The sequence below is a fragment of the Ursus americanus genome, chromosome 10, assembly GCF_024610735.1.
Source record: "Ursus americanus isolate L20-20 chromosome 10, mUrsAme1.1.p, whole genome shotgun sequence".
In the NCBI taxonomy this organism is placed as follows: domain Eukaryota; kingdom Metazoa; phylum Chordata; class Mammalia; order Carnivora; family Ursidae; genus Ursus; species Ursus americanus.
The window spans coordinates 76,045,488-76,061,776 of NC_142136.1; the positions used below are offsets into that span (position 1 = coordinate 76,045,488).

The window sequence follows — 16,289 nt, forward strand, 5'->3', positions numbered from 1 at the left end:
TGTGAAAATAGCCAGATTACTATAAGAATATAGGAAGACCCCTGGTTGAGTTAAAGAAATAAGTTCTCAAATTAATTTTGCTTTAAAAAGCAGAGCACTTAATAGTAGAACAGCAGAGCCATGAAAATATATCAGCCTTTGAAAATTGTTATAATAAGGAGAGATCATTTTTTCTGTTTAGGCACTTATGTAATAGTTTCTAGAAGTTTTTTCCAAATTTGAAGACCTATAGAACAGTAAGTAATTTGCATTTCACCAACATTTAAATTAACTATTCACTTTTCACTTAATTGCAGAACCTCATACTGGGTTTCATGTTGCTTTTAAAATGCTGGATGCAGATGGTAATGAGATGGTTGAGAAAAAGGAATTTTTTAAGGTAAGTAGATTCTACTTATTTTTAGTTTATCATGAACCACTTGGATGTTTGTGTGATTTTACATTTCCATAAAAATTTAAATTATATCCACTGCTTACATATGAAATGTCAAATCATTTATACATTCAAAAGTGTTTAATTTCCCATAATACAACTGAGGAAACTGTTAAGGAACACAGCATAAGATTCCTGTGGGAGAAATGAGCTTATGCATCTACATTTTTTTAGCGTTTTATTTTTATGATTCCAGCAGATAATACAATAGAAAGGGCCTCATAGATATGTTCAGAATTATTCTTATACACCCCTACCCCCAAGAAAGGAATAAGAAAAATTAAAACTTAAGCCTTCATAAAGCATAGGGGAAAAAATGAAAAAGCTACAAATAGCTATAAATGCATGCAGATTTTCCAGGAATTTGCTAAAGCTAGTATTTGAAAAGCTGAAAATATGTTTAAATGAAAATAGGTTTCCAAGACAACTCTAGGACATACAACCAGTAAATTTCACTACATTCCAGAACGTTCATGTTGATATTAAAAAGTACTTTAGTGCACATAAACTGTTGGGTGTGTGCCAGAGTTAAATGTTACTAATGTATTAGAGTGTTTTATGGCAAAAAAAAAAAAAATAGAACATGTAGATAAATACATAACACAGCATTTGGTACATACTAACTTCTTAGAACTACCATTGATAATTACTGAGTACATATATAAATGACTACTTTATGACTTGTTAAAAAAAGTCTTGATGTAAATGGAACTCTGTTACGTTGCTGGTGGGAATATAAAATGATATACACATTTTGGAAAACAAAAGTGGCAGCTTCTTAATGTATACTCAGCATAGGACTTGGCAATTCCACTCCTATGTATTTAGTCAAAAAGAAGAAAACATCTGTTCACCCAAAGACCTGTATGTGAATATTCATAACAACTTTATTCATAATAGGCCCAAACTGGAAACAACCTAAGTGTTCATCAAGTGACTGGGTAAACAAATTGTATCCATACAATAGAATACTACTCAGCATTAAAAGGAACAACTTACTAGTAAGTACAACAACAGGGATGAATCTAATAAGTGAAGGAAAAAGTGTATATACATTGTGAGTCCTTTGATACGAAACTCTAGAAAAGGAACATAGTCTATACTAACAGAAAGCAGATCATTGGTTCCCTGGGGCTGAGAGGGAGCAAGGAATTGACTGCAAATTGACAGCAGCGTCCATGAGGGAATCGCCTGACGTGCTGGAAATATTTTAGATCTTGATTAGGATGGTAGTGACATGGGTGTATTAATTCATTACAGCTCATCAAACTGTATATTTAAACAAATGCATTTTATTGTATATGAATTATACCTCAGTAAACACCTTGGACAACGTTTCATTCTACAGCTCTGCAGATTTAATTACTGAGATACTGGTTTTATGTAGAAGAAACTGTCTCAAAGACTAGAAACAAAGGACATAGCAAAAGGTTCTAACCAGAGAATAAATTTATAGAACAGTGGGATCCAATAAAAAGGCTTATTTAACATTTTAGAAATTATCTGGAAGAGGGTATAAAGAGTGTATAAATCTAAGCATATGGGGGAACTAAGATTAATGACATAAACATCTATGTGAGCGGGCAGTGAAGTAGCAGATGAAATTCTTAGTATTTTAGCTTAAAGCGTAGTAGAACCCATCTTACCCAATGTGGCCACTATCAGTATAGTTCAATTAATTAAAAGAATCTGTTAAAGGAATAAATTTTAAAAATAAAGATACCTAAATAACAGACATTTTAATTAAGTAAATGCACATCCATTTTAGAACCAAGTCTTTTTTTTTAAGATTTTATTTATTAAAGCGCGTGCGCACACACGCACAGAGGGAGAGTGAGAAGGAGAAGCAGACTCCCTGATGAGCAGAGAGCCTGACACTGGGTTCAATCTCAGGACCCTGAGATCATGACCTGAGCCAAAGGCAGACGCTTAACCAACTGAGCCACCCAGGCACCCCAGAACCAAGGCCTTTTCTTTGAAGTGGAGCCGCTGATTGAAATTACCTGTTTTTCTTGCCTGCATATGCCCATAATTTATCATCTGCAGTTTCCAGTTTTCTTTAAAGTGAAGAAAAAATGTAAAGACAGGTATGAAGCAGTCTGAATGTAGGATCCTTCAAGATCTTTGTGATTTTTCCCGCTCTTTACAGTCTTACCCTAATTAGAGGCAACTTTTTTTAGTAGTGTCTTAATAACAAAACTCTAAAGTATTCGTCCTTCCTTTTTTATTGAAGCAACTCTTTTCAGACTCATTTTCATTGATATAAATATTTGCATTATTGCAAGTGGAACACACACACACATACAAAATCAAGCTGACCACCAGAATAGGAGCAAGTGCAGGATATCCCATCATGGTTTCCTTATTGCAGTTTCTAATGGGATCTGGCAGCTGCAGGTGGTTGTGGCTCACATATTTCAGGGTGTTGGCAGAGCTAAGAGACTAAATTTTATGCTTTTATATTTGGAGTTTATATCACCATTCAGAAAGAAGATTTAAACAGTCTCTGTGCTTAATGCTTCCATTTCAGGCTCTTCTGATTTTTCACCAAATTTACTTGTCTTTGAAGCTACATTCTCTCCTAAGCCAAAAAGGAAAACCAATGTCCCAGTGTCCCTGTGTAGTTAACTTCTCCTCCAGCAGGGTGCCTGGGTGGCTCAGTCAGTTAAGTGTCTACCTTTGGCTCAAGTCATGACAGGGTCCTGGGATCAAGCCCTGCATTGGGCTCCCTGCTCAGCAGGGAGCCTGTTTCTCCCTCTCCCTCTGCCACTCCCCTTGCTTGTGCGCTTGCATGCACACGCGCTCTCTCTTTCTGTCTCTCTCAAATAAATTAATAAAATCTTTAAAAAACAAACAAACTTCTCCAGCTTTCCGGTGTTTCCAGAAAACCCTATTACTTCACAGTAATATTTAATAAAATTATGTAATTACAGAAACAAGTGCAATGAGCATAATTGGTTTGGAAACACAAAAGATTTAAACTAAATAAACACTGAGCTCAGCTGCTGAGAGCAGGAGTGTGCAAGCATTCTTAAGATTTGCCGAGAGCTTTCTATGAACATCTATCATGGAGTTCTACAGGGGGAGCAGGGAGCATTGATTAATCTGCTGAATTGGTTATGTGGAAGCCAATTAAGATTTTTTTTACATTTTATTTAAGGAAAAAGAACCCAGTATACAATTATAGGAAATTGAATTCTGGAAGATCTAGAAGGGAATGAGTTCAGCATAACCGTAGACTAGCCTCAATACTTTAGATCAGTATGTTGGTGTGAAATTCCAGAAAGTATCCTAAAACACGTAGAAAATATACCCTCACACCAAAACAGATACCTTTGGATTTTTGTGTGGTTATGGGCACTTCATGAAATACACAGAACTGAAATAATGGGAGGTAAGAAGCTTCTTTCTGAGGACCCATTTTAAGAATAGGACTGATGGTGGGGCACCTGGGTAGTGCAGTCCTTTAAGCATCCAACTCTTGGTTTCAGCTCAGGTCACAGTCTCAGGGTCGTGGGATCGAGCCCTGCATAGGGCTCTGCTCTCAGTGCGGAGTCTGCTTAAGATACTCTCTCTCCCTCTCCCTTTGCCCCTCACCTATGCTCACTTGTGTGCGCTCTCTCTCTCTTTCAAATAAATCTAAAAAAAAATGGGACTCGTGGAAAGGAAAATACTGCATAGTCTTACTTCTGTGTGGACTCTTAAAAAACCAAGCTCCTAGGAAAAGAGATCAGATTTGTGCTTATCAGAGGCAGGATTGGGAGGAGTGGGAATAGGAGAAGGTGGTCAAAATGTACAAACTTCCAGGTAGAAGATAAATAAGTACTAGGAGTGTAATATGCAACAGGACAACCATAGTTAACACTCCTGTGTGGTACATAGGAAATTGGTTAAAAGAGTAATTCCTGGGAGTTCTCATAACAAGGAGAAAACTTTTTTTTTTTTTTTTTTTGCTTTTGCTTTTTATTGCATGTGGCTACTGAGCCCCTGAGATATGGTTTGTGGCTAAGAAACTTAAGTTTTTAAATTTTAATTAATGTAAAATTTAAATTTAAAACCTGACATTTACTTCAGATATTGGGAGATTTGCACATATGTTTGAAGCAAGCTGGGTATATGGATCTACTTTTTCAATTGTAAATTTTATGAAATCTAAACACAGATAAAGTATTTCCAGTGAAATGTAACATCTAAATTGAGATGATCCTGTAAGTGTAAAATGCACACTGGATTTTGAAGAAGAGAGAAAAGAATGTAAAATAGCTCATTTTTATATTGAATACATGATGAAATAATGTTGGGATATTAATTCATGTACATCTGTTTCTTTTTACTTTTTTACTTTTGTGGCTACTAGAAAACTTAAAATTACTTATGTAGCTTCATTATATTTCTGTGGGACAGCACTGCTTTAGAATATATAAGACTATAAATGCTGAGAAATCTTCAGAAATATTTTATTATATGTCCCTCATGACAATTGTTTCAAGCGCCGAAAAAGATCTTTCTTCTGGGTTTGCAACTTAAGTAACAAAGCTGGAGGGTTCCAGAGGATTGAAGTTGCCTGAAGTATACTTCTAGATATATGAAATTTCATTTACTGTTCAAAAAAACAGGGAGTAATCTTACAGGATTCACTTTCTCAAAGTGGTAGAAGTTAAAAGTAACAGAAAGCTATAGAGGGAACTATACTATGTGACTGCTTGAAGAGTATTTGGAAGGTTTCATGAATTCAAACATGTTCTGTGTAAGAGACATGGGTTTGAAAAAATAGAAATTGTTTTATTACAGCATCATTGTGAATAAACATTAGCAAATCTGCTTGTTACCAAAGGAATAGTATGGATAAAGTCTACCATTGTAGAGCAACTAGTTTATAAAAGCAGCCTGGAATTCCATCAAGAAGTTGAAGGTACTTGTGAATAGACAAAATGGGAAAGAAACAAGGATTTCCAGATATCGTGGCTGTTACTCAGGACCTCAAGTAAAAAAAAGTACTCAAAAAGTAAGCAAGAAAGGAAATACTAGATAGTCATCATAAATTTATTTTTGTTTGTTTTTTTTATTATATTATGTTAGTCACCATACAGTACAACCCTGGTTTCTGAAGTAAAGTTCAATGATTCATTACTTGCATATAACACCCAGGGCACCATGCAATACGTGCCCTCCTTACTACCCATCACCAGCCTATCCCATTCCCCCATCCCCCTCACCTCTGAAGCCCTCAGCTTGTTTCTCAGAGTCCATAGTCTCTCATGCTTCATTCCCCCTTCTGATTACCCCCCCTTTCTTTATCCCTTTTTCCCCTACCGATCTTCCTACTTCTTATGTTCCATAGATGAGAGAAATCATATGATAATTGTCTTTCTCTGCTTGACTTATTTCACTTAGCATTATCTCCTCCAGTGCCGTCCATGTTGCAGCAAATGTTGAGAACTCGTTCCTTCTGATAGCTGAGTAATATTCCATTGTATATATGGACCACATCTTCTTAATCCAGTCATCTGTTGAAGGGCATCTCGGCTCCTTCCACGACTTAGCTATCGTGGACAATGCTGCTATGAACATTGGGGTGCATATGGCCCTTCCCTTCACTAAGTCTGTACCTTTGGGGTAGATACCCAGTAGTGCAATGGCTGGATCATAGGGTAGCTCAATTTTTAACTTTTTAAGGGACCGCCACACTGTTTTCCACAGTGGCTGTACGAACTTGCATTCCCACCCACAATGTAGGAGGGATCCCGTTTCTCCACATCCTCTCCAACAATTGTTGTTTCTTGCCTTGTCAATTTTTGTCATTCTAACTGGCGTAAGGTGGTATCTTAGTGTGGTTTTGACTTGAATTTCCCTGATGGCTAATGATTTTGAACCTTTTTTCATGTGTCTATTAGCCATTTGTATGTCTTCATTGGAAAAGTGTCTGTTCATATCTTCTGCACATTTTATGATTTGTTTATTTGTTTCTTGTGTTTTGAGTTTCAGAAGTTCTTTGTAGATCTTGGATACCAGTCTTTTATCTGTAGCATCATTTGCAAATATATTCTCCCATTCCGTGGGCTGCCTCTTAGTTTTTTTGACTGTTTCCTTGGCTGTGCAGAAGCTTTTTATCTTGACGAAGACACAGAAGTTCATTTTATCTTTTGTTTTCTCTTGCCTTTGGAGATGTGTCATGAAAAAGGTTGCTGCATCCAATGTCGTAGAGGTTGCTGCCTATGATCTCCTCTAGGATGTTGATGGATTCCTGTCTCACATCGAGGTCTTTCATCCATTTGGAGTTTATCTTTGTGTATGGTGTGAGAGAGTGGTCAGGTTTCCTTCTTTTGCATGTAGCTGTCCAATGTTCCCAGCACCATTTATTGAAGAGACTGTCTTTTTTCCACTGGATGTTTTTTCCTGCTTTATCAAAGATTAGTTGCCCAAAGAGCTGAGGATCCATTTCTGGGTTCTCTATTCTGTTCCATTGGTCCATGTGTCTGTTTTTGTGCCAGTACCATGCTGCCTTTGTGATCACAGCTTTATAGTACAACTTGAAATCTGGCATTGTGATGCCCCCAGCTTTGTTTTTCCTTTTCAAACTTCCTTGGCAATTCGTGGCCTTTCTGGTTCCACACAAATGTAAGGGCTGTTTGTTCCAGTTATTTGAAAAATGTCATTGGTATTTTGATCGGGATAGCATTGAAAGTGTAGATTGCTCTGGGTAGCATGGACATTTTAACTGTATTAATTCTTCCGATCCATGAGCATGGAATATTTTTCCATCTTTTTGTGTCTTCCTCAATGTCTCTCAAGAGTCATTTGTAGTCTAGAATTTAGATCCTTTACGTCTCTGAGTAAGTTAATTCCAAGGTAACGTATGGTTTTTGGTGCTATTGTAAATGGGATCGATTTCCTAATTTCTCTTTCTGCACTCTCATTGTTCATGTATACAAATGCAGCTGATATCTGAGCATTGATTTTGTATCCCGCCACATTACTGAATTGCTGTATAACTTCTAGTAGTTTGGGAGTGGATTCTTTTGGGTTTTCCATATAAAGTATCATGTCATCTGCGAAGAGAGACATTTTGACTTCTTCTTTGCCAATTTGGATACCTTTTATCCCTTTTTGTTGTCTGATTGCTGTTGCAAGGACTTCTAGTACTATGTTGAATAATAGTGGCGAGAGTGGGCATCCTTGTCATGTTCCTGATCTTAAGGGAAAGGTTTCCAGCTTTTACCCATTGAGAATGATATTTGCTGTAGGCTTTTCATAGGTGGTTTTTATGAGATTGAAGAATGTACCCTCTAGCCCTACACTCTGAAGGGTTTTAATCAGGAAAGGATGCTGTATTTTGTCAAATACTTTTTCTGCATCTATTGAGAGAATCATATGATTTTTGGCTTTTTTCTTGTTGATATAATCTATCACACTGATAGATTTGCGAATGTTGAACCACCCTTGCATCCCAGGGATGAATCCCACTTGGTCGTGATGGATAATCCTTTTAATGTACTGTTGGATCCTATTACCAAGGATCTTGTTGACCATTTTGGCGTCCATATTCATCAGGAAAATTGGTCTGTAATTCTCCTTTTTGATGGGGTCTTTGCCTGGTTTGGGGATCAAGGTAATATTGGTCTCACAGAATGAGTTTGGTAGCTTTCCTTCTGTTTCTATTTTTTGAAATAGCTTTAGGAGAATAGGTATTATTTCTTCTTTGAATGGTTGGTAGAATTCCCTGGGGAATCCATCAGGCCCTGGCGTTTTGTTTTTTGGAAGGTTTTTAATCACTGTTTCAATCTCTTCATAATTAATTGGCCTATTTAAAAAATCAATTTCTTCCTGTTTCAGTCTTGGTAGTTTATAGGTTTCCAGGAAGGCCTCCATCTCTTCCAGATTGCTTAATTTATTGGCATAAAGTTGTTGATAAAAGTTTCTAATAATCCTTCCTATTTCATTGGTGTTGGTTGTGACCTCTCCCTTTTCGTTCATAATTTTATTAATTTGGGTCCTTTCTCTATTCTTTTGGATAAGTCTTGCCAGTGGTCTGTCAATTTTATTGATTCTCTCAAAGAACCAGCTTCTAGTTCTGTTGATCTGCTCTACTGTGCTCCTGGTTTCTAATTCATCGATCTCTGGTCTAATCTTGATCAACTGCTTCCTCGTGCATGGATTAGGCCTGTTCCTCTGTGGCTGTTCCAGCTTCTTGAGGTGAGAATATAAAGACTGCATTTTAGATTTTTCTATTGTTTTCAGTGAGGCTTGGATGGCTATGTATTTTCCCTTTAGCACTGCCTTTGCAGTGTCGCATAGGTTTTGGACTGTTGTGTTTTCATTCTCGTTGGTCTCCATAAATTGTTTAAATTGATTTTTGATTTCCTGGTTTATCAAATCATTCTTGAGCAGGATGGTTCTTAGTTTCCAAGTGATTGAGTTTCTTCCAAATTTTTCCTTGTGGTTGAGTTCCAATTTCAGAGCGTTGTGGTCTGAGAATATGCAGGGAATAATTTCAGTCTTTTGGTATCAGTTGAGACCTGTTTTGTGACCCAGAACATGGTCTATTCTTGAGAATGTTCCATGTGCATTAGAATAGAATGAGTATTCTTTGGTTCTGGGGTGTAGTGTTCTATATATCTATGAGGCCCAACTCGTTGAGTATGGCATTCAAAGCTCTTGTTTCTTTGTTGATTTTCTACTTAGGTGCTCTATTTCTGATAGTGGAGTGTTGAGGTCCCCTACTATTCACGTATTTTTATCTATATGTCTTTTTATTGTGGTTAAGAGTTGGCTTGTGTATCTTGATGCTCCCCTGTTGGGGGCATATATATTTATAATCGTCATATCCACTTGTTGGATACATCCTTTAAGAATAATATAGTGTCTTTCTGTACCTCTAACTATAGTCTTTAGTTAAAAATCCAATCTGTCTGATATGGGAATTGCTACCCCGGCTTTCTTTTGAGGTCCATTGGCGTGAAAGATGGCATTCCATCCCTTTAGTTTCAGTCTGAATGTGTCTTTAGGTTCAAAATGAGTCTCTTGTAGACAGCAAATGGATGGGTCATGTCTTTTTATCCATCTGCAACCCTGTGGTGCTTTATGGGAGCATTTAGGCCATTTATATCGAGACTGATTATTGAGAGATATGATTTTAATGATGCCATGTTGCCTGTAAAGTCTTTGTTTCTATAGATTGTGACTTTCTGTTCTGTATCTCTCTTTTACTTTTATAGAACCCCCCTTAATATCTCCTGTAGGGCTGGTTTTGTGGTTATGAAATTGGTCATTACTAGCGATTCTGGAAGGTCTTTATCTCTCCATCAATTCTGAATGACAGCCTTGCTGGATAAAGGATCCTTGGCTGCATGTTTTTCTCTGAAAGAGCTTTAAAAATGCCCCCCCCAATCCTTTCTCTCATTCCAGGTCTGTGTAGACAGGTCTGACGTAAATCTGATACCTTTGCCTTGGTACGTGAGAAATTTCTTTGCCGTGGCCGCTTTCAATACTGTATCCTTGGATCTAATATTTGCGAATTGCACTATGACGTGACGTGGCTTAGGTTTGTCGTGGTTTACCTTGGGAGGGGTCCTCTCTCTGCCTCTTGGACACAAATGCTTGTTTCCTTTGCTAGATTAGGGAAGTTTTCAGCTACAATTTGTTCAAATATCTCTTCTAGACCTCTGTTTTTCTCCACCCCTTCGGGGATGCCTATGATTCTGACATTGGAACGTTTCATCGAGTCAGTAATCTCCCGTAACCTACATTCTTGAGATTGGATTTTTTTGAGCCAAGTTTCTGTCTTAGCTTTCTCCTGTACCATCCCATCCTCCAGTTCGCCAATTCGTTCTTCTGCCTCATTTACCCTGGTGGTCAGAGCATCTAGTTTTGACTGCATTTGATTCATAGTATTTTTAATTTCTCCCAGATTCGCTCTCATTTCCGCCCTTAGAGATTCTATATTCTCGTTAATATTTTCATTAATAATTTTTTCAAGTCTACACATCATCTTTACCATCGTTACTCTGAACTCCATTTCTGATAATTTGGTTATATCCATATCCATTAGCTCTGTGGCAGAGGCCACAGACTCATTCTCTTTTCTTTGCTGGGGGGACTTCTCCTTCTTGTCATTCTGATGAGGAGAGGTTGCAGGGTTGTCCAGAGCCCAAATTATTGACCAGGACCCAGGCAGTGTGCACTTGTTTTAGAGGGAACTTAGGGCTGTGGGCTTCTTGATTTTTCAGCCTGCCTTCTGGTGGAGGGGCGTGCCGCGCCAATACTCAGGCAACCCTGTTTGGGTAGAGTCTCCGTGTCCCCTGCGAGGGGGGATGGGGATGGGCACACTGTGAGCCAGTATTTCCATGCTTTTGTTCTCTGGCGGCTTTCCCTGGCGGTTTGCTGTGCCTCTTCTGAGAGTCAGAGCAGCAGTAGCCAAATCCCAGCCTCTGTCTCAGAACAGAGAGATCGCAGACCGTTCTCCACTGGGGTCTTCTTGCCACTTTAACTCTGTTTCTGTTGGTGCTGCTCAACCCTGCAGCGTTCCGGGATGTGCGCCCCACAGCCAGCGTCCCAGCCCTCGCTTCCAGGGCCAGCGTGTCTCTGTCCTTTGTGTTTCTACCACTGCCAGCCGCCAGCCGCCCGCCGCCCCGCGTGCTCTGGAGCTCCATTTCAGTATGGTTCGCGTGCACTCCGGAGCTCTGGTTTTCAGATTGGTCGCATGCATTCACCGGCTCACGGTCTCAGTCTGCTCTCTCGCGGGTGCCGGTCCGCGAGTCAACCCGCTCCCCCGTGCAGGTGGCTACCGCTTCTCGGCGCCCAAACACGGCGGCGCACTCTCCCTTCCGTTTATGTTCCAGTATCTGTGCGCAGATTCACGGCTCCCCGCTTTGTATCTCAATACTCAGCGCTGGAGATGTTCATTTGTAGAGATCCAGTTGTATCTTCCTGCGTCTCAGGCTGATTCCGTGGGTGTTCAGGATGGTCTGGTACCTATCCAGCTCAACTCAGGGGACCAGCTGAAAAAGGGGACCCCTACTCCTCCACCATCTTAACTCCTCCTATACTTCCATAAATTTATCTTTAAATTCAATTTCATTCAGGCTAAGGAAAGCAAAAGTAACCATATTGCTCTATTTAGCATCAACAGTGAATAAATAACCATTAGTAATGGTCTCTTGGGGAAACAAACTTTATAAAATACAGACCACTGTGAAAGCATTGTTGCTGTTCTTGTGTGGTTGGAATGTGAACAGAGACACTTAAGAGGCAGAATCCCCTAATGTGAACTGTATGCTGCTATCAAAAGAAACCAACAGGCATTTATGGAGATAATAGCAATTGAGTGTGTTCCATAATTCATCTCTGACCACAGTATGAAAGCTAAGTTAATAAAGAGATTGGAGCTAAGAAGTTTGTTAAGCTTTAGAGTAGTCCAATTTACAACTGTGAGTGAAAAGTAGGAAATATAATTGAGACATGCTGTGGAATAGGCTCTGTAGAACCTGGTTTCTGGCTGGTTTGGAGAGATGAGGGGAAAAGAGAAATCAGTGGTCACTCCTTTTTCCATCCAGCCTACCTAGGAATAATAATAGTACTAATTGATCTAAGAGAAAATAAGACTACTTCTTATTGAGGATTGGTTAATGTTCAACATATATGTTACATTATTGAATCTTTACAGCAGCCTACGAGATAAGTAGTAGTATCCCCATTCTAATGATGAGAAAATTGATGTGCAGTCAGTGTTGCAGCCATGATTTGATTCCAGGTCCATCCAGTTCTAAAGCCCTGCTCTTTCCTCAATGTTAGCCTGCCTCATTTGAAGGAGAATGCAAAGGAGGACTGGGTTGAAAAAGACCTTAACTCTGAGCTTGGAAATGTTGACCTTTATAAGCTGTTGGGACACACTGTAGAGATAGACAAGTATAGCAAGCAACTGTCTGGAGATAACAATGTAGCCAGGATTAGGAAGCATCCTGATAGAGGTGATAATTAAGTCATGAGAGTATGTGACCTGAAGGGTAGAATGTAGAATGAAAAAGGATAAGATCAGAGTCTTGGAAAACAGTTGGATTTAAGAGGTCAGAATGAGACTGAGAAGCCAAAGAATGAAATTGAGAAGGAGCAGAGTACTAGAGAAATAAGAAGAAAGCCCAGAGAGTGCAGGATAATGGAATCTAGGGAAGAAAAGAGCAACAATGAGGAAGTGTTTACTATCAAACTCTTTAAAAGTGGTCAAGTAGTATAGCAACAGAATAGAGAACTCCTTAAATTTTGTAGTTCTTTGGGAACCATTACAGAAGCACTTTGAAAAGAGTGGTAGAGACCAGTGCCACAGAGCAAAAGGCTAAAGAGAAGTGGATAGAAGGTGCAAAATCAATGACAGTAGAAAAAAATTATTCTATGAGTTGCTCAATGTTTAAGGAAGGAAATTAATTTGATACTAGTTTAAGGTGGAAAACCGATCCGTATGCACAAGTAGGACCTGAAATACTAGTGTGATAAGTCACAAGGTACCATTACATCCTACCTAACTCCATCTACCTCAGGTATAAGAAAAAGATGTATTTAAGATTGTTATTCAAACTGGTATAGTGTGCACAAACCATAATTCCCTCAGACCTGGATGAACTTTTTGCTTTTATTTCTGGTAGTCCCAAGGTATAGGGAACCAAATCTTAGAAGTACTTTATCCGCTATATATACCTCCTTAGATCTGTAAAGTTGGAGGTAATTTTATAAAGTGGACATAATAAAGCCTCTGGTAATATCACTGTCATACTTACCAAACCAAAGTTCTGATTCACTATTCTAATATTTGATGATAAGTCTGAATGACAAAGCCTATAAAAGGAGACACTGAACGTGAAACTGAAAAAAGGCAGTAGAGGGCATGTTGTTTTTCTCTTTGTCTTGTTCAGGTCTCTTCTCACACTGAAACATAGAGTTTCCTACTGCAAGAGATTAGGCATGTCTCTTTTACTGAATATACAGCCTCTATTCCTGAAATTGTTGAGCATACCTACTTTAAAAGTTTTCAGATACTTTTTCTCAGCATAACTTAACATGCTGAATTTATGGAACATGCTATGGGTACTACAATTTTTTCCTTAAATGTTTGGAAAATTATTAGATGATCAACTCATGAATTAAGAAAACAAGAAAAAGAGTGTGTTAGGATGTGCCACTGATTTTTTTTAAGTTTAAGATTATAAAGGTCAACCTTCTAAGCCAATACAGCATTCTTTATGCTGATCATAGAACTAAAACAGTAAACTTAATAACACATGGAGCATGATACAGTCTATTTAAAATAACAACATAAAGAAGTTGGGGGTGTAGAAAGACCCTAAACTCACTTCCTCCCATGGATACACCAAATCTATAACTGCGTATGGATCAGTTCCTTCTGAAAAAGACCTGAAAACTAATTGAACAGCTCCTCCACACCAAAGGATAGAAAAGCCACATGGAAACAGATCGGAGAGTTAGAGACATGTTCTTACCAAAAAAAACACCCCAGCATGGTAACCCACAAGTGGGAGGGATCTTACAAATACGAATGTATTCCTGGCATCCCAACTCCAACCCTTGGACGCTACACTGGAGGGATGAAGCCCAGAATAAGCAACTTTGAAAACCAATGGGGCTTACATCCAGGAGACCCAAAGGGCTGTAGAAAACTGAGACTCTGGTCTTAATGGACTCATGCACAGACTTACCCTGGGATTCAGCACAGAAGCATCAGGTTGAAAAGCGCTTAGGCCATATGTGAAGGAAATTCATTGGCTAATCTTAAAGCATCTGCTGGAGGAGCAGGGGTCTCCTAGAACTCTTTCAGTGATGGAGGTGCTCACAAGTGCCATTTTTTCAGTCCCATTTCACCTTGCTACTGCTGTTTGCCCCACCCATGCACTCTCCCATATCCCAGCCTTTCTACACCCAGCAGTGGGCTTGCCCCACCATGCCAAATTGACAGGTATGTGCAGTCCACACAAGGAATGCCGGTTAAATGCCTGGCTCTGGTAGCCAGGGAGCATTGCATTTCTGGGCCCACATGACTGAAACAATTGAAGAGACAATTCTTGGCAGGCTACCACCCCCAGAGCACTGCATAAACAGCAACACATCCCCTATCTTCTATGACCGCTCCATCAAAATGGAGATACAGCTGTTTTGCCTCATACACAGAAACAAATACAGAGTCAAACAAAATGAAAAAACAGAGGAATGTGTTCCAGATGAAAGAACAAGATAAAACCCCAGAAAAACACCTCAACAAAATAGAGATAAGTAATTTACCTGATAAAATGTTAAAGTAATGGTCATAAGTATACTTGCCTATCTTGTGAGAAGAATGGAGTGAACTTCAACAGAGACAGAAGGTATAGGAAAGTACCAGACAGAAGTCACAGAGCTGAAGAGCACCATAACTAAACTAAACAATACACTAGAGGGTTCAAAGCAGACTAGACGAAGAAGGGATCAGTGACCTGAAAGGGCAGTGGAACTCACTCAAACAAAGCAGCAGAAAGAAGAAAAAAGAATGTTAAAAACTAAAGATAGTTTAAGGGACCTGGGACACCAGAACAACATGGTGTTTAGGAGTCCCAAAGAGAAGTACGAGAGCAAGGGAACATAAAAATTATTTGAAAAAATAATGGCTTAAAACTTCAGTAACCTGGAGAAGGAAACAAACATCCAGTTCCAGGATGCACAAAGAGTTCCAAATAAAATTAACCCAAAGGTATCCACAAGACAGATTATCATTGAAATGTCAAAATTTGAAGATAGGGAGAATCATAAAGCACCAAGAGAAAAACAGCTTGTATCTACAGGGGAAACCCCATAGGCCTGTCAGCAGATTTTTAAGCAGAAACTTTACAGGCCAGAAGGGAATGACATGTTACCCAAAGTGCGAAAAGCAAAAAAATTTCAACAAGCATACTTTACTCAGCGAAGTTATCATTCAGAATTGAAGGAAAGATAAAGAATTTTCAAGACAGGGGCGCCTGGGTGGCTCAGTCGTTAAGCGTCTGCCTTCAGCTCAGGGCGTGATCCCGGAGTCCTGGGATCGAGCCCCACATCAGGCTCCTCTGCTGGGAGCCTGCTTCTTCCTCTCCCACTCCCCCCACTTGTGTTCCCTCTCTCGCTGGCTGTCTCTATCTCTGTCAAATAAATAAATAAAATCTTTAAAAAAAAAATTTTTCAAGACAAGCAAAAACTAAAGGAGTTCAGTACCACTAAACTGACCTTACAAGAAATTTTAAGGGACTTCTTTAATCTGAAAATAAAGGGAACTAATTAGTAAAAAGAAAACATAAAAGTAAAAATTTCAGTGGTAAATGTAAATATATACCAAAGGCAATAATCATTTACAATGCTGGCATGAAGGTTAAAAGATAAATAAATAAATAAATAAATAAATAAATAAATAAATAAATAAATAAATAACTATAAGTACAACAGTTAGTTAATGGATATACAAAATAAAAAGATGTGTAATGTGACATCAAAAATGTAAACTGTGCAAGGGGAGGGGAGTAAAAATGTAAATTTTTAGAATGCAGTCTTAACTTGCTATCAATATAAAATATTGATAGGTTGATATAGGTTGATACGTGTAAGCCTCTTGGTAACCACAAAGCAAAAATCTGTAGTAGATACATAAAAGACAATGAGAATGGAATCTAAACATAACACTAAAAGGGCATAAAACCACAAGGGAAGAGAGCAAGAGAAGAAAGAAACAAAGAAGAACTACAAAACAGCCAGAAAACAGTCAACAAAATGGCAGCACATAAGTACCTATCTATAATTACTTTAAACGTAAATAGACTGAGGTATTTAAAAAAAAGAAGACCCATCTATATAT

The 16,289-nt window shown here is 38.6% G+C and overlaps 1 protein-coding gene across 2 annotated transcripts in view; it reads left to right on the top strand.

Moving 5' to 3' along the window:
- The window catches only part of MICU2 (mitochondrial calcium uptake 2), a 187,971-nt gene that overhangs the window by 101,689 nt on the left and 69,993 nt on the right, over positions 1–16,289 (top strand). For both annotated transcript variants that reach the window (XM_045797104.2, XM_045797105.2), the window contains exon 6: positions 297–379. In XM_045797104.2, the coding sequence (XP_045653060.1) occupies positions 297–379 (83 nt within the window). The remainder of the gene's footprint in view (positions 1–296; positions 380–16,289) is intronic.